This window comes from Meriones unguiculatus, chromosome 1 (assembly GCF_030254825.1).
Source record: "Meriones unguiculatus strain TT.TT164.6M chromosome 1, Bangor_MerUng_6.1, whole genome shotgun sequence".
Classification (NCBI taxonomy): domain Eukaryota; kingdom Metazoa; phylum Chordata; class Mammalia; order Rodentia; family Muridae; genus Meriones; species Meriones unguiculatus.
Window position 1 is genome coordinate 79,618,860 of NC_083349.1, and position 27,199 is coordinate 79,646,058.

The 27,199-nt window shown below is 39.3% G+C and overlaps 1 protein-coding gene across 39 annotated transcripts in view; it reads right to left on the bottom strand.

The window, feature by feature from the left end:
• Nrcam (neuronal cell adhesion molecule) overlaps window positions 1-27,199 on the bottom strand; it is a 509,489-nt gene that overhangs the window by 81,576 nt on the left and 400,714 nt on the right. For 29 of the 39 annotated variants that reach the window (XR_009594569.1, XM_060392024.1, XM_060392124.1 and 26 more), the window contains 7 exons: window positions 10,387-10,530; window positions 7,940-8,051; window positions 5,952-6,118; window positions 5,709-5,856; window positions 4,096-4,220; window positions 3,000-3,029; window positions 1,249-1,350 (listed from right to left, as the gene is read on the bottom strand). Coding sequence is in view for 38 of the 39 variants with exons in the window: in XM_060392024.1 (XP_060248007.1) it covers window positions 1,249-1,350; window positions 3,000-3,029; window positions 4,096-4,220; window positions 5,709-5,856; window positions 5,952-6,118; window positions 7,940-8,051; window positions 10,387-10,530 (828 nt within the window). In the remaining variant the exon portion in view is untranslated. The remainder of the gene's footprint in view (window positions 1-1,248; window positions 1,351-2,999; window positions 3,030-4,095; window positions 4,221-5,708; window positions 5,857-5,951; window positions 6,119-7,939; window positions 8,052-10,386; window positions 10,531-27,199) is intronic. The other 10 variants (XM_060392120.1, XM_060392026.1, XM_060392116.1 and 7 more) reach the window with 2 other exon arrangements.

Here is a 27,199-nt window from a genome sequence, read left to right on the forward strand (position 1 = left end):
TTTCTGTATATATCTTAGTGCAGTGGTTCCTTCTAAACGCCTGTGGGAGACACCCCCTGCCCTGCTAAAACATAAATAAGTCAATAAATCAACACAGCTGTGATTTTGGAATAATCTGGAAGGTACTTGGCCTTCCTGAAGCCCCCACTTAAAGGTAACAATATATTTCAGACTCATGACTGTGTCTACTCTTTTGGGTATCTCTTTAGCTTTAACATCAAGCCTTGAAGGCTATCATTCTGATTTAACAAATGTTTTTGTATCCAAATGCCTTGATTTCTCATCTGATTTTATTCCTTCCACTGATGCCTTAAAGTGAGGAGCTAACACTGTTGAATATGTCATTTTGTAGCAAAGGAAAACAGGAAGAAAAGTACTTATGCTGGAACTTAAGGACCTATTGTGTGTAAGCAGTTTTATTACAAACAATGGTCCTGTAATAGAGCACCAAAGTCATTTTCCCCAAGTTTAGACTGGCCTTTCAGCATCTCCCAAAAGCAGTGGCTTAAATGAATGACTTGCAAGATACACCTATCTACTGTGTTTGTCCTGGGTAGTTTTATGTCAACTTGACATAATCTAGGGTCATCAGAGAGGAGGGAGCCTCAACTGAGAAAAAGGCCCCCATGAGATTGGGCTATAGGCAAACCTGTAGTGCATTTTCTTAATTAGTGACTGATTGTGGATGGTAACAATCCCATTGTGGATAGGCTGGTGGTCCTGGTTTCTATAAGAGAGTGGGCTGAGAAAGCCATGAGGAGCAAGCTAGCAAGCAGCACCCCTCCATGCTCTCTGCATCAGCTCATGCCTCCAGGCCCCTGCCCTGCTTGAGTTCTGACCTGTCTTCCTCCACTGATAAACAGTGATGTGGAAGTGTAAGCCAAAAATCTCTTCCCTCCCCAAGTTGCTTTTAGTTACAGTGCTTTAATGCAGCAATCATAACCCTAGCTAGGACAGTGGCAGATATGTAAGGTGATTTTTATAGATCTTAAACATAAATGATAGTGTGTTTGCTTAAGAACATTTTCAGGAATTAATTAGACATACCAGAAGCTATAACCAGGAATGGCTCCATCTCTGAAGTTCATCATACTTTAGTTCTAACCAAAGTATCTTTGGTTAGTGATGATGAGAACAACAGTAAATGCATTTGTAAGGAATTACAGCAGTGCATCATAAAATTGTTAAAGGTATTGCTTCAGGAATGGCCATTAGGTTTACCAGCCATAAAACAAAAACACCACATACTTGTAATGGGGCTATTGTTGTCATCGCCTGGGGTCCATGTCAGCTGAATACTTTTGTCAAGTTGATTAGTCAATTCTAAATCAAAGGGAGGATTTGGGACATCTGTGGAGCAAACACACACAAATGGTTACCTGTCTTTTTGAAAGGCAGTTTTATTGTGTTTGTGATGCTATATACAGAGGGACACCTTAGAGACACATCACTCTTAGTGGTCAGTGAGCATGCAATGGAAATGAAACAGACACAACTGAGGTTGCTGAGAACACTGCACAGACCAATACATCAAGGAGCTCTGCTTATTTGCTTTTCAAGATCATGGTTTGCCAAATCCACTTAAGCAGAGTATAAGGGTCTTCAGCATGCTCAGTACATGTCCTCTCATGAGCAGAAATGAGCACAGGCAGAAATAACATTAAAGCTTCATTTCCAACAACACAAGGGAAACAGAATAGTCAAGGCTGAGAGACAAATGCAGGCAAGTGACATGTGCTGTTCAGAGGATTCTCAGGGTTCTGAGACAAGTGATCACTGCATCTGGAATCTCCTGAGGATTGTGTTGATGGGCAGGGAGCTCTCCGCATACATAGGCATGCTCTCTCTCAGACAGCGGTTAGAACAAAGGTCACAGAGAAGCAAGGCTGCCTCCTGAAAATGGTGCTTGTGAAGCTAACTCCCTTTAAAAAAAAATTAACTTCTTTATAGAAGTGGCTCTGACTTCTGGGGGACCACAATCCTCTGGTCCCTTTTTTCATCAGTAAGGCAGTATTAAGTGTCCACAGAGGGCAGGTTTTAAAAAGAATGATAAGTGATTCTATGTAAAATCTAGCTGAGATTATGCCACAAAATTATGTTTTATATTTGTGTGCTGAATAAAGATGAGTTTTCTAAACAAAAATGTTTCTGGAGATAATTTCTGATTATTTTACAGACTCAGAAAAATAACATTGTCAGATCCTTTCTTTTGTTAATTCACTGGTGACTTTTCTTTTAACACAAAATGGGAAGTTGCTCAGACATAAAAGTCAAATTTTCTGAACACCATGTTTTACCCTAGGTGTACAGTTGCTTGAAAATGAAATCTCAAAACAATATAATATTTCTTTGTGTTTATCACTATTAATAGTGTGCTATATTCATTTATGAGTGTACATGCATGTAGGAATGCACACATTCATGTGTGAGAACATAGAGGATAGAGGTTGACTTCTGCTAAGTGGCAGGCTAGTGAGCTTCTGCGATCTGCCCGTTTCTGTCCCCCAACACTGAAGTTACAGGCATGGACTGCCATGTTTAGCTTATGTATGGATACTGGAGATTTGAACACCTTTCATTTTGCTTTCACTCTTATCTACTGAGCCATCTCTCTAGTTCCTAAACAAATCTTAGTAGACAACTAAAATCGAACTTTCAGAATGATTCTAAGAAATACATTTTTTTCTTTAAAATACGGGTGAGAAATTGTTATATATGATTTATGCTATCATGCAAGAAGAGATTTTTATAAGATGGAATAATTTTATAATAGCAAATAAAATATTTAGAGACAACTGGAAATACAATGATCAAAATAGTCTAACCTTACAGTATACTATAAAGTTATAAGAAATATTTGACTATGGTAAATGAAGCCCATAATAACTGGAAGCCATTTTCTTTAAAGAAATGCAATGTTGTGACAGAGATAAGAAAGCAATGTCTGCAAATGTGAAATTATTTGACAGAAAATGGAAAGAGAAGACTCATTAGTTTACCGTAAATGGGGGCTGGAGTTGGAGTAGGAGCTAGAAAGAACATTAATATAAAGGATTTTAATCAGAATTAGTCATAGAAACATAGAAGAAGACAAAAGCAATGCAATATTATGGGTTTTTTTTTTTAATGGAGTTCTCTATTCAGCTGTAAGGTGTGGCATTGACAAATGGGACAGTGACAATTTAGGAATTCTAGATCAGAGGTTATTTTTCTCAATTTTTGTTTGTTTTAAATTTTTATTTTTTAAATATTAGTTACATTTTATTAACTTTGTATCCCAGCTATATCCTGCTCCCTCCTTCCCTCCCAAGCCACCCTCCCTCCCTCATCTCCTCCCTGCCCCTTTCCAAGTCCATTGATAGGAGAGGTTCTCCTCCCCTTTCATCTGACCCTAGCTTATCAGGTCTCCTCAGGCCTGGCTGCAAAGTCCTCCTCTGTGGCCTAGCAGGGCTGCTCCTCCCTCAGGTGTGTGTGGGGGGGATGGAGGTCAAAGAGCCATTGAGTTCATGTCAGAAACAGTGTTCCTTACTAGGGAACACACTTGGATATTGAGCTACCATGGGCTACATCTGAGCAGGGGTTCTAGGTTATATCCATACATAGCCCTTGGTTGGAGTTACAGTCTCATAAAAGACCCCTGTGCCCTGATATATTTGGTCTTGGTGGCACTCCTGTCCTATCCAGGTCATACTAACTCCCCCTTCTTTCATATGATTTGTCTTCGAAAGACAAATAGGATGGACACTGGAAGTAGGAGAAAACAAGTAACAGGACAGGAACCTAACACTGAGGGCCTCTGAAAGACTCTACCTAGCAGCATATCAAAGCAGATACTGAGACTCATAACCAAACCTTCGGCAGAATGCAGGGAATCATATGTTTGTTTGTTTTTATATATGCACATATACCATTTTGTCACAGTATATATTATCTATACAGAGCATAATTATATACAAATTGTCTTCTGGAAGGCATCTCTGGAAGAAAAGAAACAGCCTTGTAGTTAGGAAACTTGAACAAATATTCAATATCTATACTTTTCTTTCCCACCTAATACAGAGAACCTGACTGTGCTGTATTTGTTCTTGCTCTTACCAACAACCCTGAGCACAGCACTGGCAGAAACACTGTCCAGTGTGGTGTTGGCTGCACATGTGTAGATCCCACCATCACCATCGCTTACATCAGTTACCACCAGGTGATCCTTGTCAATAGAGAACCTGTAAACAGAGCACATGTAGAACAGCTGAATGACAACTACTAGAGACTGCTGAGGACTGGCTTCCCAGCAGGCAAGAGTCTCTGTAATTTACTAAAGGAGAAAGATAGTAAACACTTTATTTAGCAATTAGAGTGAACCCCTCTATATCAATTTAGTAATTAATAAACCTGGGTAGGAGGGATATTAACTCTAATAATTTTGGTAAGGCGTATGCAGAATCTCAGGAGATTCTGCAGCAACTCTTCTGAGATGGGGCCAAAAATCACCTGGTATCCCATAACTGTGTATTGTTACTGCATGCCAATTAAACATTTTTAATTGATAAAGTTACTGCTGTCATCCTGAGGTGAGAGAGGTGGCTCCATATACACCCCCACTAGAGTGCTTCACTCAAGCTTCTGTGCTTATTTTGTTCAGCTCAATTTCCATCAGAGTACAGATTTTTAAAAGAAGTTAATATTTGCTGTAAAATTTTTGTCCTCCCCCCCATGTATAAAGCCCCATAGCAGAAACTTTATTAAAAGTATTGGTATATTTCTCATCACTGTATCATCAGTCTCCAGTAAGACTTTTCTAGAAGTTTTTTGCATAAGGCATGCAGGATTCATGTATGATTCCAATGAGGCTGTACACATTGTAAATTGTCTTCCAAGTAATTTCAAGCCAAACCTCAGTTGATCTAACCCAATGGTCATTTCTTCATGTTCTCTGCTCTTTACCATCTCAGATATCACATATTAACCAGATGACCTTACCTGGAAGGCTCCCTTTGGGCTCATGGAGCGAAAGGCTAGAAAGTTATTGTGGGTCTTTAGCAAGCAATAGGGTACCATTTAGTCATCCCAGGCTTAGGTAAGCAGCAAAGTACAGAAACCATCTTTATCAGAATACAACACTCCCAGCAGTTGGTATCACTTGCTGTTGCTGTCATGGCTAAAATGACAAATGTAGCTGTCTTTACTAGGTCAACTTGAGGGCCTCAGGTAGAAAGTGCCACACTCTTTCTTCTATTCTAAGCTACAGGACTAAATGTGCCCCTTTAAATACTTTACTTAAATTTGATTTTCTTTTCCTTCTGTAGGTGTTAAGTTAACATTTTAAAAAGAAATTCAGTAAAATTCAAAGCTAGTACTCTCTAAAATACTGGCAGAGTTGGGTGAATTCCTGATTATGGAGATTGGATTTCTGCTGCTTATGTGTAAAGAAGAAAACATCTGTTGAGACTTCGCCATTCAAATTATACAACCATAGATGTTGCCCAAATCTGGAGGGCTTTTTACACCCCAAATTACATAAAAGCACAGCACACAAAGGCCAACATTCTCAAGCTTGTATTTCAAACCCTTTTAGTTCTAAATCTTTTTCAGTAAGAAAAAAAATGCTTATCTTGTAATTTTGCAGATAGCTGACTTTATACACTGAAAACACGGTGTCACAAGAACAGTGTAAAGAGAGAAGGAAGAGGGAAGAAAGCATCTTGAAATACCTTTCATCATTGGGCAGCTCTCCGTTGTCCTTTAGCCACAGGATGGTGGGGATTAAGGTCTGGTCGTGTTTCACTTTGCATTCGAAGGACACTTTGCTCCCCCTCTGCACGACCGCATATTCGGGCTGTTTAATGATTCTTGTTGGATCTAAATTTTAAAGTCATTGTTACCCATTTGGCAAAGCTGGAGAACTTTCTCTGTGTCATATAATACTTAAAAAAGGCTCATCAACTCTGTCTTACCTTTTATTTCCAAGTGAACTTCATTCTTTGCCATCCCTAATTTGTTCCTTGCGACACATGTATAGGTCCCTGTACTATCCTTTTGGGCCACAGGAATTTCTAGTGTTCCATTATCATGTAAAACATAAATGTCTTCGTGAAGAGCGCTTCCCCTCGTTCCTTTAAACCTTCATTACAAAAGTTACCAGAATAAGAATAAAACTCCATGACAGAATGTGGGCTGCAACAAAGGTCAAGGTCAAAGACAATTTGAACGACTACAGAGATTAGATTTCTGCTTATTTGTAAAGTGGGGAAACATTACATCAGTAAAATATTGCCTTCTTTTCAGATTGTAAACATACTGTCATCTAAGGATGGAAGAAAATAAAATTATTTGAAAAATAAATGCTATTTGCAAATAAAAAAATTAGTTGGTATTTTACTTTTCAAGTTATAAAAGCACAAACATTGTTGAAAACCTGAAGGGTTTTCCATAAGCACTTCTTCTGACACCTCAGAGGAAAATGCAAAGAAAGCACATAAGACAGGAGAGTGCAAAAATAAGTGGAGTCTATAGAATTAGAGTAACAAAATAGAATGGGTTGTAATTTTCTTGAGACACATAATTGAATATTTTATCCTTAAGTAGATGACAAAATCGGCAAAAACAAGATTATCTTTTTATTACGATTTTCTCCCATTTGTAGGATGAAAATTTAAAGACATTTTGATTTCAGGGTTGAGGATTATATTCCAAAGCACAACTAGCAAAAGTTCAGGCAATGGAAAGAAAACATGAATGTGAGGTGAGGTGAGGGAAGTGGAGGCAGATGAAAAAGGCCAGGACAAAGTCAATTTGAGTTAAGTGTTGATCTCAACCACTTTCACTAGAATGTATGTATGTGTTCATGTTTCTCTTCTTTGCGGTTAATGTTGGGCCTGGAGAGACAATCCTTTAATCCTAAACCTGCAATCTTTCTCATCTCAGTAGCTGGTTATCAATACATATCTGTTCTAACTGTTCCTAACACATTCTCAGCAGCTGCCCATCCCCCCTTGTTCTATCTCTTTTATTTATTTAATTTTAATTTTATTTTTTATTAATTACACTTTATTCACTTTGTATCCCCCCATAAGCCCCTCTCTCCTCCCCTCCCGATCCTCCTCCCCCCTTCCCCCCTTCTTCACGCATGCCCCTCTCCAAGTCCACTGATAGGGGAGGTCCTCTTCTCCTTCCTTCTGATCTTAGTCTATCAGAACTCATCAGGAGTGGCTGCATTGTCATAATCTCTTTTAAAGCAAGCAAACTAGCAGCAACTGATGGACTCCTACCAGGAATGGTATGTGAAACTGGATAGGCAGAAAGGAGGTAAGGGACACACAACCTCTCCTCCAACTCTATGCACTTTTATTTTAGATTTATTTTGTTATTTCATGTAAATGACCATTTTGCCTGGTTATGTGTATGTGTACTGCATGCATGCCTGATGCCCAAGGAAGTAAGAAATGGCATAGAAGCCCCTGGGACTGGAGTTACAGGAAGTGGGGAGACACTATGTGGATGCTGGATGTCAAACCTAGGTCCTCTGCAAGAGCAACAAGTGTTCTTAACCACTGAGCCAACTCTCGGTCCCTGACCCCGTGATTTTTTTTATTGTCAATAACATGTTTCCTAACCTGTCCTTTAGTCACTATTCATAAAGTTCTATGCAGTTGTCCATGGCATTGTAAAATACAGCAGTCCCAAATCTTAAAAATAATTCATAGTCAGTTTTGTAGTTAATAGAGCATTCAATTCTAGTAGTATACATATGTGAAAGTATTTATTATAATACTTTAATAAATGTTTGAGGAAGAGTAAATGAATTCAGTAACTAATAATACAATAGATTGGGTATTGCACTTTTCCTATTAAAAACAAACAGGAAAAGTGCAATACAAAAACAGGACTAAAACCAGACATAGATAGAATCAAGTATCAAAAACCAAAAAGAGCCATTACTTACCACTCAATCGTAGGCAGAGGAGACCCAAAGAAGGCACAGTCTAGCAAAGCAGGCCTGTTTGCAATGATCTGGTACAACGTGTTTGGAGATGTGAGAATCCGAGGCGGTTCAGCTAACATATTTTTAAAAGGTAAGTAAATAACTAGGCATATTTTAGGCTTACAGTGTATTTATCATATTTTGTTTTGAGGTCATTAGAATTTGTGATAAAGTACAACTAACATGATTTTCCCGCATATGTTCTGTATCTGTGTCATTAGTATGGTCACTCAACGTAGAATAAATACCTCCTACTTCATGCTCAACATGATACTAGGGCATTATTCAATTACTGATTTACTTCTCTGTACTTTTCTATGCTGTTTAATTATTGATTTGGTTTGTGTCTTATGACACTGAGTATCCTGTAGTGAAAGCAACTGTTGAATCGTTTTAGCAACAGCACAGTATCTGGCGGGAAAACATGCCATCGCTGCATGACTGACCCACCATCCCTCAAGTGAGTAGGAACATTGGACATAAAGAAGGAAGAAAAAAGCAGAGAGGATAGTGTGGTTTTGAGAAGTGGGAGGACACTAAAAATATCCTCTTATTGCCAAGGAAGCAACAGCATGAAGAAATAAACCATAGACTAGGAGAAGATATTTGCTCATTATATGCCTGATATAGTGTACTTATGATTCCAGTACACAGAATCATAAGAAACTCAATAGTCCCAGAACTTAATAGTCCCAGAAAACAAACTGATTTTTAAAATGGACAAACGACCCAAATACACATTTCTCACAAAAAGACACATCAATTTCCAACAGAGATGTGAAAAAATGATCACTATCAGTAATTACAAAGAGAAACACAAACTTCAACCACAGTGATGTATCACTTGATGCCTATTAGAATGCCTGTTTTCAAATAGACATATAAATGCTGTCTTTCAGCCTTATAAAGGAAGAGGAACTGGGACTTGAGAGATAACTCAGCAGTTAAGAGCACTTGCTCTTCCAGAGGACCCAAGTTCAGTTCCCAGCGCCCATGTCAGGGGTTCACAACTCCAGATCCAAGAGATTAGATGCCTTCTTATGGCCTCTGCAGATTAACCTGCACATACGGCAGATACTCACATAGACATACAGACAAAAACAAATAAAAATTTTAAAAAAGGGAAGAGGATTCTGTATTTGTGTTACTGATGAAATCCGAAAAACATTGTGTGAAATGAAATAAGCCAGACTCAGAGTAATATATATTGTATTGATCTTACAGAAATATAAAACCTGAAGATGTTGAATTAATAGAAGTAAACTATAAAAGGAAATCCAGAAGTCAAAACTGTTTCCTCAACATCTACCAACAACTCAGCTGCTGGGCTTCATGGGGATGAAGGGCAATGCCAAATCTTGGTTGGCTTTCTTAAGTCAGTTTTTTGGAAAAGAAACTTACTATTTAAAAGAATTCAAGTATAATTCTTGTTTACCACAAGAATAATTCTTACATAAAAATTTTAAATGTAGCTTTGGGTAATTTTACTCAAAATGAGAGATATAGTGTTCACAGAGCCAACCATTTCATAATATGCTTGAGTACTTCATAGTTTCCTACAGTTCTTTGCATATATCGTTACACATGAAACAATCTATATCTATGACTTGGATAAGAGCCAAGCATTATGATTAATCATTATCTTAGAATTGTAAATTTGTGTTTGAACTTGTCAGTGCTAAATGAAAAAGGCTCCAAAGGCTCATATATTTGAATGCTTGGTCTGCAAATGGTAAAACTGTTTGGGAAGGATTAGGAGGTGTGGTCTTGTTGGAGAAGGTGTGTCACTAGGAGGGATTTGAGTTTTCAAATGCCAATACAATGCCAGTTGACTCTCTGCTGCTCTCTCTGTGTCTCTCTACCTCTCTGCCTGCCCGGCAGTTCTTATCTCAGCATGCAAGCTCTCGGCTAGTACTTTAGCATCACACCTACCTGCCTGCTGCCATGCTGCCCATCATGATGGTCTTAGGTTTCACTAGTCTTTGGAACTGTGGGTCTCAAATTGAAAGCATTCTTTTATATGTTGACTAGGTTATGGTGATTTGTCACAGCAATAGAATAGTGACTAAAAAGTGTCTAAGGATGGAAGAGCGGGCATACATATTGCTAATGAGAACAAACACTATTTTCCTTTTGAAGTCTAACCTTTTAACAGTTCCTTTTAACAGTCTAACCACCAGGGAACAGTATAGCCCATTTGATTATTTCTGCAGCAAAGAATCTGCCATATAAAAACTATGAAGAAACTGAAAGAACAGACAAAAATCTCCCTTAAGGCAAGACTAATATCCTATCTACCTTTGTATATTCATTGTAGCTTGAAACATAACGCATTTTTGATGAATGAGTAGAAAACAACAGCAGTCATTAATTTAACTTTCCATGTTTTCAATAAAGGGCAAGCTTACCGAGCACATTTACAAATGCATTTGCTAGTAAATATCCATATTCATTAGAGGCATTGCACTGATAAACCGCACTTGATCTTTCTTGAACATTTGAAAAAATAATGGTATCGCCATCTATTTTTCTGCTGGGATCATCAGGAGCAACTGTTTGGATGTAAAAACAGAAAATATATGTTCTTGCTGCTTAAGAGATATAAAATAAATGTGCAAATCTTGAGCTCTATATTACAGAATGAGAAGAAAATCCAGGCGGATCTAGGTATAGTCATCAGTAAAAGAAAAAAAAAATCTAGGCAGAGTTTAGTTTGCATGCAAACATAAGCATGCAAACATGCACAATGTTCATTTAGCTTTGAATGAATGGGTTCTTCTTTAACAGTGAGAACTGCTTTGAGAGATGCAGAAAAGCAAGCCCAAGTTAGGCAAGAATAGTAAATTCAGGGAAACACAATCATGTTTATATTTTAAAAAACAAACAAAGAAACAAAAAAAAAAAAACCCTGTTATTTAAAAGTGGAAAGGTTGATTATCCCAAGGAAAGAGGAACAGCTCATCAGCAAAGGCAGAAATAGGCTGGCTTGCTTGAACCTGCCCCCTTGAGGATGTAGTCTTAAAATAAATAGATGAATAAGTAAAGCTATGCACAGGGAACAAGCTGCCAGGAACATGAAGATATCTGCTTTCTTGTTGTGCACACACACATCTGAAGCTGATGGAGAAGTCATTTGTATAAAATTTCTCTTAAGGACCTTAAAGACTCTTTTCAGTTAAATCCCTTAAATACTTTAAACATGTTAAAACTAGGACTGATCCATGCTGAACTTGGATGAAACTGGCTGGATATGACAGGATTTAGTCCAAAGCAAGGCAAATGCTGTGGAAGTGCTGTGCTGTGCTATGATGCACAAATTTCTTTTGCTGAATGCTGAACTCTAGACCATGACCCCACATCATTTTAAGAGTACATTGCCCCAGCATGCTGATCAGAGTCAAGGTAAATAACAGTACCTCTCCCTCTGAAACTGTACATGGCAACAATAAGAGGACTTAACTTCTATTCTAAACACATTTCTTTTTTATGGTGACTAGAAAAGGTTGTGTATCAAACACATATCCATCACTGTATTGAGAATCCATTATCACTTTGAAATAAAAGTATCAGGATCACCTCTGGCTTATTAATTCACTTTAATAATAATAATATTTTAAAAAAGTCCAGCTACAGTTAGTTACTTTTGTTTTACATACCTAAGTATCGTGCTCATTCATTTTGTAATAGTTTCTTACTGCTACAATTTAGCACAAATCTAGTATTGTCAAACATTAAATTCACTATCTTTTGTTTCTCCATGTTGGAAGCATGACTGAGCTAAAGTCAATGTCTCTAAAGTCAATGTCTCAGAAAAGGCAATTTCTTCATGTTACATAAGAATACACTTCTTTGTTCCTTCTGCTCTGTAGAGGATTCCTAATTTCTTAGCCCATATTTTCTTTTTTCCCATTGCCATCAAAGCTATCAGTGTCATTTTTTTTTCTATTCATTCTTCCATAGTCACATTTCTCCCTGACCACAGCTAGGAGAGGGTTCATGTGATGAAACTGGGCTCCAAGTACATACTTCAGAATCAGAAAGTTCCTAACCACATGTACAAAGCCCTGCTTTGCTAAGTAAGGTGACAGGTTCACAGGCTCCAGGGATTAGGATGCAGACATTTTTGCAAGCCATTATTTTGACAATTGCACATTCCAACCATTACACTTTTTATCCCAGCAGTGTTTTAGATGTTTCAGATGAAAATATTCTAAAAATGTATCATAAATTGAACTAAAGGACAAATTCTTACCCTCCAAGAATTATTAAAATTTCAACTTGTAAGCTAGCTCTCAGGGAATAATTGATGCCAATATTCCTGAGAAAGCATAATAGATAGTCTTAAAAATAAGTGTGTGTGGGGGGGACAAGATGGCGGCGCCAGGAGAACACTGCATCTGAGGAGCAAGACAACATATTCCATACAGCAACCAAGAGACTGAACTCTGGGCCCTAAAACAACAGCGATCGTGTTTCCGAGGTGAGAGGAAACTCCACGGTGTGGGAATCAGTCGGGTCCACTGTCAGGTCACCCAGCCAGCACCCGGAAGAGATCCCAGGTCGCACAGGCACTAGGTCGCCAGAACAAAGTAACATGCCTCTGTGTCCTGATCACCTTCCCAGGCTGAAAGGTGGTCACAAAAACACCAGAGACTGGGAATCCCAGTCGCTAGAAAAACCCACAGGGAATGAAGGAAACAGAACTGACCTCGGATCACCCAGTCTTTCCGTGGGTGGAAAAGGTCCCACAGAATGGTGGGTTCACACCACCAGCACTGAACTGGGATCCATCTGCGAGCACAGAGACTTGCTGCACACCCAGCTCTCTGGCACAGACAGAACTGTGCGCCCCAGGGCACCAGAGATTAGGAATCCCTGTCAGGAGAAAACCCCACAGGGAAGGAAGCAAACAGGGACGGACTTAGGTCATCCAGTATATCCCTGGAAAAGGTCCCACAGACCAGCGTACCTAGCAAACCAGGGACCTGCTGTGCACCAGCTAGCCTGCTGTGCCCATGAGAGCGGTACTCACTCACCTGCCACAGATTACTGCTTGGGTATTGGGGCACAGAGCTCCAACCTCAGACATACAGAAGCCTGGGATCCCTGAGATCAACCCCCAGATACTGCTCCAAGGGGGACCCAGTTATCCCTAAGAAACTGACCAAACCACGGGACACCCAGGTTACTGCAGCAGTTCACTAAATTTACAGCAAGAAACCCAGAAGCAGGGCAGCTGTCTCCAGGACTTCTCCAGGTGAGAGGAGAGCCCTCTCGACTAACAAGGACCACAGTTACTACTCAGGTCCTTGTAGTCCAGATGAGCTGTGGCAACTCCTGAAAAACACCAGCCATTATGTGACCATACCCAAAAAGCTGAGGAGGCTTCCATCAGGAAAAACCATCTTCCTGCCAAGGGAATTTTCTCCACCACAGGATTCCAGGAACCACCAGAAACTAACACCCAACACCTACGATAGCCCAATGGGTAGAGGCCAGCGTAAAAGCTCGACCAACAAAAGACAGAGCAATGTGGCATCTCCAGAACACAGTTATCCAGGGGCAAGCAGCCATGGACACGCCACCATAATTAAAATTCAAGAAGATGACCTAACATCTATGCTTATGAAAGAGGTTAATAGAGGAAAGAAATAAAATGCGTAAAGAACTAGAGGAAGATAAAGTTAAACAGATTATGGCCATCTGTAAAGAAATACAGGAAGTGGCAGCCAAACAGTTTGTGGCCTTTAGAGAGGAAATACTTAAATCACTGAGAGAATTGTTCAGCTGAAGGAATTGAAGGAAAATACAGTCAGACAGGTAAAGGAAATCAACAAAACGGCTCAAGATTTGAAGATAGAATTGGAAAAATTAAAGAAAACAAATGGAGGAAACTGTGGAGAGAAAGAACTTGGGAAGAAAACAGCAACTACAGAGGTAAGCATAACCAATAGATGAAAGAAAGAATCTCATGTATGGAAGATGTAAGGGAAGAAATCAATGTATCAATCAAAGAAAATGTTAAATCTAAAAAAAATCCCTGACACAGACCATCCAAGAAATTCAAGACAACATAAAAAAACAAAACCTAAGAATAATAGGAACAGACAAAAAAGAATTTTCCCTCCTCCAAGGCCCAGATAATATTTTCAACAAAATAATTGAAGACAATTTCCTTACCTTAAAGGAGAGGCCAATGAGAATACAAGAGGCCTACAGAACACCCAACAAATTTGACCAAAAAAGAAAATCCTCCCACAACATAATAATCAAAACAGTAAGTATATAGAACAAAGAAAAAATACTAAAAGCTGCAAGGGAAAAAGGCCAAGTAACATATAATGGCAAACCCATTAGAATCACACCTGACTTCTCAACAGAGACAATGATGCCAGAAGGGCCTGCATGATATCCATGAGAACACAGATCTAAGAGAACACGGATGTCAGCCTAGGCTACTATACCCAGCAAAACTCTCAGTCCGCATAGATGGAGAAAACAAGATATTCAATGACAAAAACAAATTTCAACAATACCTACAGACAAATCCAGGGTTACAGAAGACACTATAAAGGAAAAATACAACCCAAGAAAACTACCTACTTTCAAGAAAACACAGGAAATAAACTTATTACCCCAGCCAACATCAAAATCAAAGGATCTAACAGCCACTGGTCATTAATCTCTCTCAACATCAATGGACTCAACTCTCCAATAAAAAGAAACAGACTAACAAAATGGATGTGTAAACAAGACCCAGCAGTCTGCTGCACACAATAAACATACCTAAGTCATAAAGATAGACATTACCTGAGGGTAAAGGGTTAGAAGATGGCTTTTCAAGCAAATGGACCCAAGAAGCAAGCAGGATTACCCATTCTAATATCTCATAAAATAGACTTTCAACGAAAATTAATAAAAAGAGAAAGGGAACGACACTTCATACTCATCAAGGGAAAATTCCACTAGGAAGACATCACAATCCTGAACATCTATGCCCCAAATACAAGGGCACCCACATTTGTAAAAGAAACATTGATAAAACTTAAACCACACATAGATCCCCACACATTAATAGTAGGAGACTTCAACACCCCACTTTCAGCAAAACAAATTAAAAAATGAAAGAAATGTCTCTAACAGAGTTCATGAATCAAATGGACCTAACAGACATTTACAGAACTTTACACCCAAACACAAAAGAATTTACGTTCTTCTTAGGACCTCATGGAACCTTCTCCAAAATAGACCATATGGATGGTCACAAAGAGAGCCTCAACAGATACAAGAAGATTGAAATAATCCCTTGTATCCTATGTGATCACCATGGAATAAAGCTGGACCTCAACAACAACAGAAATAAAAAAAAAAAAGCCTACACACACATGGAAACTGAACAACTTGCTACTAAATGACAGCTGGGTCAGAGAAGAAATAAAGAAAGAAATTAAAGTCTTCCTAGAATTCAATGAAAATGAAGGAACAATTGTGGAACACAATGAAAGCAGTGCTGAGAGAAAAGTTCATAGCACAAAGTGCCTTCAAGAAGAAATTCCAGACAGCTCATTCAAACAACTTAATGGCTCACCTAAAAACCCTAGAAAAATTCCCATCAAAATACCAACTCAATTCTTTACAGACCTTGAAAAAAAGATTCTCAGCTTCATATGTAGAAACAAAAAACCCAGAATCTCCAAAACAATCCAGTACAACAACAGATCATGTGGAGGTATCTCCCTCCCCAATCTCAAGCTGTACTACAGAGCAATAGTAATAAAAACTGCATGGTATTGGCATAGAAACAGAAAGGAGGATCAATGGAACCAAATAGAAGACCCAAAAATAAACCCACCCACCTATGAATACTCGATTTTTGACAAAGCAGCCAAAACCATTCAATGGAAAAAAGACAGCATCTTCAACAAATGGTGCTGGTCCAACTGGATGTCTACATGTAGAAAAATGAAAATAGATCCATATTTATCACCCTGCAAAAAATTAAAGTCCAAATGGATCAAAGACCTCAACATAAAACCAGCTACTCTAAATCTGTTAGAAGAAAAAGTGGGGAAAAGCCTAGAACTCATTGGCACAGGAGACAACTTCCTGAACAGAACACCAACAGCACAGGCTCTAAGAGCAACAATCAATAAATGGGACCTCATGAAACTGAAAAGCTTCTGTAAAGCAAAGGACGCCATCATCAAAACAAAACGACTGCCTACAGATTGGGAAAGAATCTTCACTAACCCTTTATCTGACAGAGGACTAATATCCAGTATGTACAAAGAACTAAAGAAGCTGAAAAGCAGCAAACCAAGTAATCCAATTAAAAAATGGGGAACAGAGCTAAACAGAGAAGTCTCTGTAGAGGAATATCAAATGGCAGAGAAACACTTAAAGAAATGCTCAACCTCATTAGCCATCAGGGAAATGCAAATCAAAAAGGACCCTGAGATTTCATCTCACACCCATCAGAATGGCCAAGATGAAAAACTCAAGTGACAACACATGCTGGAGAGGTTGTGGAGAAAGGGGAACCCTCCTCCACTGCTGGTGGGAATGTAAACTGGTACAACCACTCTGGAAAGCAATCTGGCGCTTTCTCAGACAATTAGGACTAGTGCTTCTTCAAGACCCAGCTATACCACTGCTAGGTATATACCCAAAGTTTACTCAAGTACACAAAAGGGATACTTGCTCAACCATGTTTATAGCAGCTTTATTTGTAATAGCCAGAATCTGGAAACAACCCAGATATCCATCAACGGAGGAATGGATACAAAAATTGTAGCAATTTTACACAATGGAATACTACTCAGCAATCAAAAAGGAGGAAATCATGAAATTTGCAGGCAAATGCTGGGATCTAGAAAAGATCATTCTGAGTGAAATATCCCAGAAGGAGAAAGACAAACAAGTTATATACTCACTTATATAGACCTATAAAATATGATAAACATAATGGAATCTATACACCTAAAAATGATAATCAAAAGAGAGGACATGGGGTAAGATGATCAATCCTCATTTATAAAGACAGATGGGATGTGCATTGAACGTATGACAGGAGTCTACTGAGGGAATCTGAAAGATTCTAAGAAGCAGTGTTGTCAAAGCAGATACAAAGACTCATGACCAATCCTTCTGCAGAGTACAGAGAATCATATGAAAAAAGGGGAGTTAGAATGATGGGGAAAGGATAGGAGCTCCACAAAGACCAAATATATCTGAACACAGGGTCTTTTCTGAGACTGATATTCAACCAAGGACCATGTATGGATATCACCTAGAACCTCTGCTCGGATGTAGCCTGTGGTAGCTCAGTAACCAATTGGTTTCCCATAGTGAGGGGAACAAGGACTATTTCTAACAGGAACTAAGTGGCTGGCTCTTTGACCAACCCCCCACAAGGGAGGAGCAGTCCTATTAGGCCACAGAGGAGGGCTTTGCAGCCAGTCCTGAAGATACCTGATAAAACAGGATCAGATGAATGGGGAGGAGGTCCCCCCCATCAGTGGACTTGGAAAGAGGCATTGTGGAGATGAGGGAGGGAGTGTGGGATTGGGAGGGAATGAGGGAGCAGGATACAGCTGGGATACAGAGTTAATAAAATGTAACTGATAAAAAAAAATAAAACTTAAAAAAAAAAACCTAGAAAAAGAAGAAGAAGACACATCAAAAAGGAGTAGACAGCTGAAAATAATCAAACTCAGGGCTGAAATCAATCAATTAGAAACAAATAAAACAATTCAAAGAATCAATGAAAGCAAGAGCTGGTTCTTTAAGAAAATCAACAAGATCCACAAACCCTTAGCCAAGCTAACTAAAAGGCAGAGAGACACCGTCCAAATCAACAAAACCAGAAATGAAAAGGGAGACATAACTACAGACACTGAGGAAATCCAAACAATCATTAGGACTTACTTCAAAAATTTATGTGCCACAAAATTTGAAAATGTAAATGAAATGGACAATTTTCTTGATCAATTCCACTTACCAAAGCTGAATCAAGACCAGTTAAATCAACTAAATAGTCCTATATCCCCTAAGGAAATAGAAGTGATCATCGAAAGTCTCCCATCCAAAAAAAGCCCAGGACCAGATGGTTTCAGCACAGAATTCTACCAGACCTTCAAAAAAGAGCTAACTCCAATTCTCTTCAAACTATTCCACAAAATAGAAACAGAAGGAACACTACCAAACTCATTCTATGAAGCGACAGTCACCTTGGTACCTAAACCTCACAAAGACCCAAGAAAGAAAGAGAATTTCAGGCCAATCTCCCTTATGAACATTGATGCAAAAATACTCAACAAAATACTTGCAAACCGAATAAAAAAACACATCAAAGATATCATCCACTATGACCAAGTAGGCTTCATCCCAGGTATGCAGGGATGGTTCAATATATGGAAATCCATCAATGTGATCCACCATATTAACAAATTGAAAGAAAAAAAACACATGATAATCTCCTTAGATGCTGCTAAAGAATTTGACATCAAACTAAATGGAAAGAAACTTAAATCAATGCCACTGAAATAAGGGACAAGGCAAGGCTGCCCACTCTCTCCATGTCTCTTCAACATAGTTCTGTAAGTCCTTGCTAGAGCAAGAAGACAATTGAAGGAGATCAAGGGGATACAAATTGGAAAGGAAGAGGTCAAATTATCACTATTTGCAGATGATATGATAGTTTACCTGAGTGACCCCAAAAATTCTACCAGGGACCTCCTACAGCTGATCAACACCTTCAGCAATGTGGCTTGATACAAAATTAACTAAAAAAAAAATCAGTAGCCTTCCTGTATACAGAACACAAAAGGGCTGAGAAAGAAATTAGGGAACAACACCCTTCACAATAGCCACAAAGGACATAAAGTACCTTGGTGTAAAAACCAAGCAAGTCAAAGACTAGTATGAAAAAAAATTTCAAGTCTCTGAAGAAAGAATTAGAAGAAGATTTCAGAAGATGGAAAGATTCCCTTGCTCATGGCTTGGCAGGATTAACATAGTAAAAACGGCCATCTTACCAAAAGCAATCTACAGATTCAATGCAATTCCCATCAAGTTACCAACACAATTTTTTACAAACCTTGAAAGAAAAATTCTCAACTTTCTTGCTATATGGAATAGCAAGAAACCCAGAATTGCTAAAACAATCCTCTACAATAAAAGGTCTTCCAGGGGTATCTCCATCTCTGATCTTAAGCTGTACTATACAGCAACAGTAATAAAAACTGCATGGTACTGGCATAGAAACAGAATTGTGGATCAATGGAACCGAATAGAATACCCAGAAATAAACCCACACACTTATGGACACCTGATCTTTGACAAAGATGCCAAAACCATACTATGGAAAAAAGATAGCATCTTCAACAAATGGTGCTGGTCCAACTGGATATCTACATGTAGAAAAATGCAAATAGATCCATATTTATTACCCTACACAAAACTAAAGTCAAAGTGGATCAAAGACCTCAACATAAAACTAGACAGATTAAATCGGTTAAAAGAAAAAGTGGGGAACAGCCTAGAACTCATTGGTCAGGAGACAAGTTCCCGAACAGAACACCAACAGCACAGGCTCTAAGAGCAACAATCAATAAATGGGACCTCATGAAACTGAAAAGCTTCTGTAAAGTAAAGGACACCGTCATGAAAATAAAATGACTGCCTACAGATTGGGAAAGAATCTTCACCAACCCTCTATATCTGACAGAGGGCTAATATCCAGTATATATAAAGAACTAAAGAAGCTGAAAAGGAACAATCTAAGTAATCCAATTAAAAAATGGGGAAGAGAGCTAAACAGAGAATTCTCAATAGAGGAATATTGAATGTCAGAGACACACTTAAAGAAATGCTCACACTCAATTAGCCATCAGGGAAATGAAAATCAAAACAACCCTGAGATTTCACCTTATACCCATCAGAATGGCCAAGATGAAAAACTCAAGTGACAACACATGCTGGAGAGGTTGTGGAGAAAGGGGAACCCTCCTCCACTGCTGGTGGGAATGTAAACTTGTACAACCACCCTGGAAATCAATCTGGTGCTTTCTCAGACAACTAGAAATAGCACTTCCTCAAGATCCAGCTATACCACTCCTAGGCATTTATCAAAAGATGCTCAACTATGTTTTTAGCAGCTTTATTTGTAATAGCCAGAAGCTGGAAACAACCCAGATGACCCTCAACTGAAGAATGGATACAGAAATTGTGGTACATCTACACAATGAAATATTACTCAGCTATGAAAAATAAGGAAATCATGAAATTTGCAGGTAAATGGTGGGAACTGGAAAGGATCATCCTGAGTGAGCTATCCCAGAAGCAGAAAGCCACACACAGTGTATACTCACTCATAAAGACATACAATATAGGATAAACCTACTAAAATCTGTACATCTAAAGAAACTAATCAAGAGGGAGGACTATGGCTAAAATGCTCAATCCCTATCCTGAAAGGCAAAGAGGATGGACATCAGAAGAAGAAGAAAACAGGAAACAAGTTAGGAGCCTGCCAATGAGGGCCTCTCAAAGGCTCTCCCCTGCTGACTATCAAAGCAAATGCTGAGACTTATGGCCAACTGTTGGGCAGAGTGCATGGAATCTTATGAAAGAAGTGGGAATTAGTATGATCTGGTGAGAACAGGAGCTCTACAAGGAGTGCAACAGAACCAAAAAAATTTAACACAGTGATCTTTCCAGAGACTGATACTCCAACCAAGTACCATGTATGGAGATAACCTATAACCCTTGCACAGATGTAGTCCATGGCAGTTCAGTGTCCAAGTGTGTTCCATAGTAATGGGAGGAGGGATTGCCTCTGACATGCACTGATTGGCCTGCTCTTTGATCACCTCCCCCTGAGAGGGGAGCAGCCTTACCAGACCACAGAAGATGACAATGTAGCCACTCCTGATGAGATCATATAGACTAAGATCAGAATAAAGGAGAGGAAGACCTCCCCCTATCAGTGGACTTGGGGAGGGGCATGCGTGAAGAAGGGGGAGGAAAGGAGGGATTGGGACGGGAGGAGGGAGGGAACCACAGGGGGAATACAAAGTGAATAAAGTGTAATTAATAAAAATAAAAATAAAAATGATTAGTGTCCAAGGAAGGAGATGAGGGAGGGAAGGTAGGATTGGGAGGAATGAGGAAGAGGGAGGGGGCTACACCTGGGATACAAAGCAAATTAAATGTAATTAATGTAAAAAAATAAAAATAATTAAAAAAAAATAGTGTCCAAAAGTTTGGCCACAGTCAGTGGCTAAGGTGTAGAATCATCTTAGATATATTTTTGTTCTGCTAGTGATAGGGTATGTCAAGATACTTTGAGCTGAGTCCTTAGCTCATATCTGCAACTTTTAATTAAAATTTCTAAGTGCCTTAATGAAAACATTCTTTTAAACAGAAAGCAAGTAGAAGTCATAATTCCTTCAACATGGAGTAGATTGCATCAGTAAATAATAGCAGAGGATAGATGTTACATTGTCCCAGGAAGTGACCTACAGACATCATAAATCTGAGAGTATGGTACACATCGAGGAAGACCATGCTCCTTATCCTAGATACCAAGCCTTATATCATTGAGGCTTTCTGATGAATACACTTGCAGCGATATGTTTACTGCCTTGACATGGCATGCTGGAACATAGAGCAGGACCCCTGGCTTCTCTTACTCTGTGGATTATTCTCAGCACATGGGCCTAGTACTTGGGCATTCAATGTTAGGACTTCCCAGGAGGCTTTTGGTGTCCACTATGTACCTACCCTGACTACACCTCTGAGGGTATTCCAGGCACTGCAGAATAGTAATGAGAATGACACACTGGCAGAGTATGGCTAACAGACTGTAGCATAAGAGCTCCTCACATCACTGAACATAATGAACTCTTAAAATCATACAGACATGTTCTGGTTAATAGTATGTAGTTCAATTTTTATGAGATGAAAATCTTCTGGAGGATCTTTGCACAGCAATGTGAATGTACTCAATATCATCTTATTACTTTGTATTCAAAGATGATGTAAGCAATAGTGAGCCGAGGGCCTTTAATACACGAGGCCAGCACTCAGCCCCTGAACCGTATTCCTAACCCTACGACAGTAAATTTTATGCTGTGTATGTATTGTACATAATAATAACAATGAAATTTATACTGCCTTGAGCTCAGTTGGCCAAGCTAGAAGGATGATTTCACCACGTGGAGATGCATCAACCACAAATGTTAAACTACTATCTGGTTAAACTATTTCATGGAATTTTTGGGGGGTAAAATTGTATAACTGATATGAAAACATTTTAGAGATTAAAAGTACTAAGTATTTATAAGATAGCATTTGTATTTATTATGATTTGCAGCTGGAGGTTCTATTTTTGTTCAAAGGCTGCAGACTATATCTACCAGGGCTGGAGAGATGGTCAGCAGTTAAGAGCACTGGCTGCTCTTCCAGAGTTCCTGAGTTCAATTCCCAACAACCACATGGTGGCTCACAACCATCTACAGTGAGATCTGGTGCCATTTTCTGGCATGCAGGCACACATGGAGACAGAATACTAGATAGATAGATAGATAGATAGATAGATAGATAGATAGACAAACAGAAATCAGAGTATATCTACCTCATTTGTATTAAATGGACCAGTGTTCAGATGCTTTTTTTTGGCATAAATTTAGGAATAAAACACACTAGGACTAAAGGTAGAGGTAGAATAAGCAGCTCTCTTTCCGTGAAGAGCTGCCTTATGTTTTCCTCATGTAGTTATTCAAGAGAAGCAAATACACCTAGGAACTGTAGTGGCATATGGTGGTTTAGTTGGTGGCTGGGCACAGAATGGAGTCATTGCTGCAGAACCACTGGAAACCTTTGGTTGTTTTATGCTGGCTACTGGGTGAAAATAACTCACCAACTTGCAAACTCAAAGAATAAAATTTCATTAGCTGTAAATGAAGTTGGTTGGTCACTGAAAAAAAGATATATAAAGAGTATAGAATCCCCAAGAGTGAGGACCAAAAGCGGGTGACAGCCTTCAAAAAACTTGAAAATATGTATATAAAACTCTCCTAGACGACGAAGATGGCGGCCACGGGAGGACACTGTGTCTGAGGAACGGAACAGCAGTGTTGGCACAGTGACCAGGAGACTGAACCCGGGGACCTAAAACACCAGCATTCGTGATTGCCAGGTGAGAGGAAAGCCTATGGTGTGGAAATTAATTGGGACTGACCTCAGGTCACCCAGTCAATAACTGATAAAGGTCCTGGGGACCGTGGGCACATCCGCCGCCTGAGATCTGCTCACACAGCCTCCTGTGGAGTCCCCAGCCACCATCCAGGACTGGGACACACAGCCTCTGGCCTAGAGTGAGGCACCAAACTCCGACCCAGAGCAGAGCCCTTAGTTGCCAGCCCAAAGAGGCATGCTTAGCTTCTGGCCCAGAAGGGACACACACTGCCAGCCCAGACCAGAGTGTAGAGCCTCGGGCCACAGCAGTGCCCGCAGCCACCATTCCAGACCCAGGTGCACAGCGTCTGGCCCAGAGTGAGGTGCCCAGCCTCCAGACCAGAGAGGAGCCCTCAGTTGCCAGCCTAGAGAGGAGTGCACAGCCTCCAGACCAGAGCAGCGCCCCTAGGCGCCAACTCAACCTAGGCTCACATTCACCAGGCCCAGAGCAGAACACTCAGCCTCTGACCCAGAGATTTGCTGGGCGCTCCTCTCACCTTCCCGGACAGAACTGTGTGCCTCAGGATACCAGACTGAGTTTCCCTGTTGGGAGAAAACCCTACAGCTACAGAATCAGCAGATTCTTCAAGAGGGCTGTACCTGGAAAACTGTAACAACAGCAGCAGCTCACTAAATTCAGCAGGGCAGCTATCTTGAGAACTTCTGCGGGTGAGAGGAGACCCCCCTGACTAACAAAGACCACAGCTACTACTCAGGTCTATACACCTGAGGTGAGCAGTGGCAATTCCTGAGAAACACTGGCCATACAGTAGTGACCATACCCAAAAAGCAGAGGAGGCCTCCTTCAGGAAAAATCATCTTCCAGCCAAGGGGATTCTCCCTACTCCAGGACTCCAGGAAGCACAGAAACTAATAGCCAACATCTAAAACAGCCCAATGGGTAGAGGGCAGCATAAAAGCTCAACCAACAAAAGACAGAGCAATATGGCATCTCCAGAACCCAGCATAATAAAAAATCAAGAAGATGACCTTACATCTATGCTGATGAAGAGGATAATAGAGGAAACAAATAAAATATGTAAAGAATTAGAAGAAGATAAAATCAAACAGATCATGGCTATCCATAAAGAAATGGAGGAAATTAAAGACAAGCAGATTATGGCCATCCGTGAAGAAATACAGGAAGATGCAGCCAAACAGTTTGTGGCCTTCAAAGAAGAAATAGCAAATCACTGAAAGAAATAAAAGAAACAGAGTTGAAGGAACGAAAAGAAAAACAGGAAAATACAATCAAACAGATGAAGGAAGTAAACAAAACAACTCAAGACTTGAAGATAGAACTGGAAAAATTAAAGAAAACACAAATGGAAGAAATTGTGAGAGAAAGAACTTAGGGAAGAAAGCAGGAACTACAGAGGTTAGCATAACCAATAGGATACAAGAAATGGAAGAAAGAATCTCAGGTGTGGAAGATACAATGGAAGAAATAGATGTATCTGTCAAAGAAAATGTTAAATCTAAAAAATTCCTGACACAGACCATCCAAGAAATTCAAGACAACATAAAAAGACAAAACCTAAGAATAATAGGAATAGAGGAAAAAGATTCCCTGCACCAAGGCCCAGAAAATATTTTCAACAAAATCATTGAAGAAAATTTCCCAACTTAAAGGATAGACCAATAAGAATACAAGAGGCCTATAGAACACCCAATAAATTAGACCAGAAAAGAAAATACTCCCGCTACATAATAATCAAAACCGTAAGTATACAGAACAAAGAAAAAATACTAAAAGCTGCAAGAGAAAAAGGCCAAGTAACATATAATGGCAAACCCATTAGAATCACACCTGACTTTTCAACAAAGACTATGAAAGCCAGAAGGGCCTGGACTGATATAATGCAGACCCTAAGAGAACACAGATGTCAGCCCAGGCTACTATACCCTGCAAAACTCTCAGTCCTCATAGACGGAGAAAACAAGATATTCAATGACAAAAACAAATTTCAACAATACCTACAAACAAATCCAGCATTACAGAAGACACTGGAAGGGAAAATACAACCCAAGAAAGCTAGCTACATTCAAGAAAACACAGAAAATAAATAACCCCACTACAGTAAAACAAAAAGCAACCAAGCACACAACCGGATGACCACAGCCAAAATCAAACTCAAAAGATCTAACAGCCACTGGTCATTAATCTCTCTCAATATCAATAGACTTAATTCTCCAATAAAAAGACACAGACTAACAGAATGGATACGTAAACAAAACCCAGCAATCTGTTGTATACAAGAAACACACCTAAGTCACAAAGATAGACATTACCTGAGGGTAAAGGGATGGAAGACGGCTTTTCAAGCAAATGGACGCAAGAAGCAAGCAGGAGTAGCCATTCTAATATCTGATAAAATAGTCTTTCAACCAAAATTAATAAAAAGAGATGGGGAAGGACACTTCATACTCATCAAGGGAAAATTCCACCAAGAAGACATCACAATCCTGAACATCTATGCCCCAAATACAAGGGCACGCACATTTGTGAAAGAAACATTGATAAAACTTAAACCACACATAGATCCCCACACACTAATAGTGGGAGACTTCACCACCCCACTCTCAACAAAGGACAGGTCAACTAAACAGAAATTAAACAAAGAAACAATATCTCTAACAGAGGTCATGAATCAAATGGACCTAACAGACATTTACAGAACCTTACACCCAAACACGAAAGAATTTACCTTCTTCTCAGCACCTCATGGAACCTTCTCCAAAATAGACCATATAGTGGGTCACAAAGCAAGCCTCAACAGATACAAGAGGATTGAAATAATCCCTTGTATCCTGTCTGATCACCATGGAATAAAGCTGGACCATAATAACAACAGAAATAGCAAAATGCTTACACACATATGGAAACTGAATAACTTGTTACTAAATGACAGCTGGGTCAGGGAAGAAATAAAGAAAGAAGTCTTCCTAGAACTCACTGAAAATGAAGACACAACATACCCAAACTTGTAGGACACAATGAAAGCAGTGCTGAGAGAAAAGTTCATAGCACAAAGTGCCTTCAAGAAGAAATTTCAGACAGCTCATTCAAGCAACTTAATGGCTCACTTAAAAACCCTAGAAAAAGAAGAAGCAGACACACCAAAAAGGAGTAGACGGCTGGAAATAATCAAACTCAGGGCTGAAATCAATCAATTAGAAACAAATAAAACAATTCAAAGAATCAATGAAACCAAGAGCTGGTTCTTTAAGAAAATCAACAAGATCCACAAACCCTTAGCCAAGCTAACTAAAAGGCAGAGAGACACCACCCAAATCAACAAAATCAGAAAGGAAAAGGGGGACATAACTACAGACACTGAGGAAATCCAAACAATCATTAGGACTTACTTCAAAAGTCTATATGCCACAAAATTTGAAAATGTAAATGAAATGGACAATTTTCTTGATCGATTCCACTTACCAAAGCTGAATCAGTACCAGGTAAATCAATTAAATAGTCCTATATCTCCCAAGGAAATAGAAGCGGTCATTAAAAGTCTCCCATCCAAAAAAAGCCCAGGACCAGATGGTTTCAGCACAGAATTCTACCAGACCTTCAAAGAAGAGCTAACTCCAATTCTCTTCAAACTATTCCACAAAATAGAAACAGAAGGAACATTACCAAACTCATTCTATGGAGCCACAGTCACATTTGTACCTAAACCTCACAAAGACTCAACAAAGAAAGAAAATTTCAGGCCAATCTCCCTTATGAACATTGATGCAAAAATACTCAACAAAAAACTTGCAAACCAAATCCAAGAACACATCAAAGATATTATCCACTGTGACCAAGTAGGCTTCATCCCAGGTGTGCAGGGGTAGTTCAATATATGGAAATCCATCAATGTGATCCACCATATTAACAAACTGAAAGAAAAAAAACCACATGATAATCTCCCTAGATGCTGAAAAAGCATTTGACAAAATCCAACATCCATTCATGTTTAAAGTATTGGA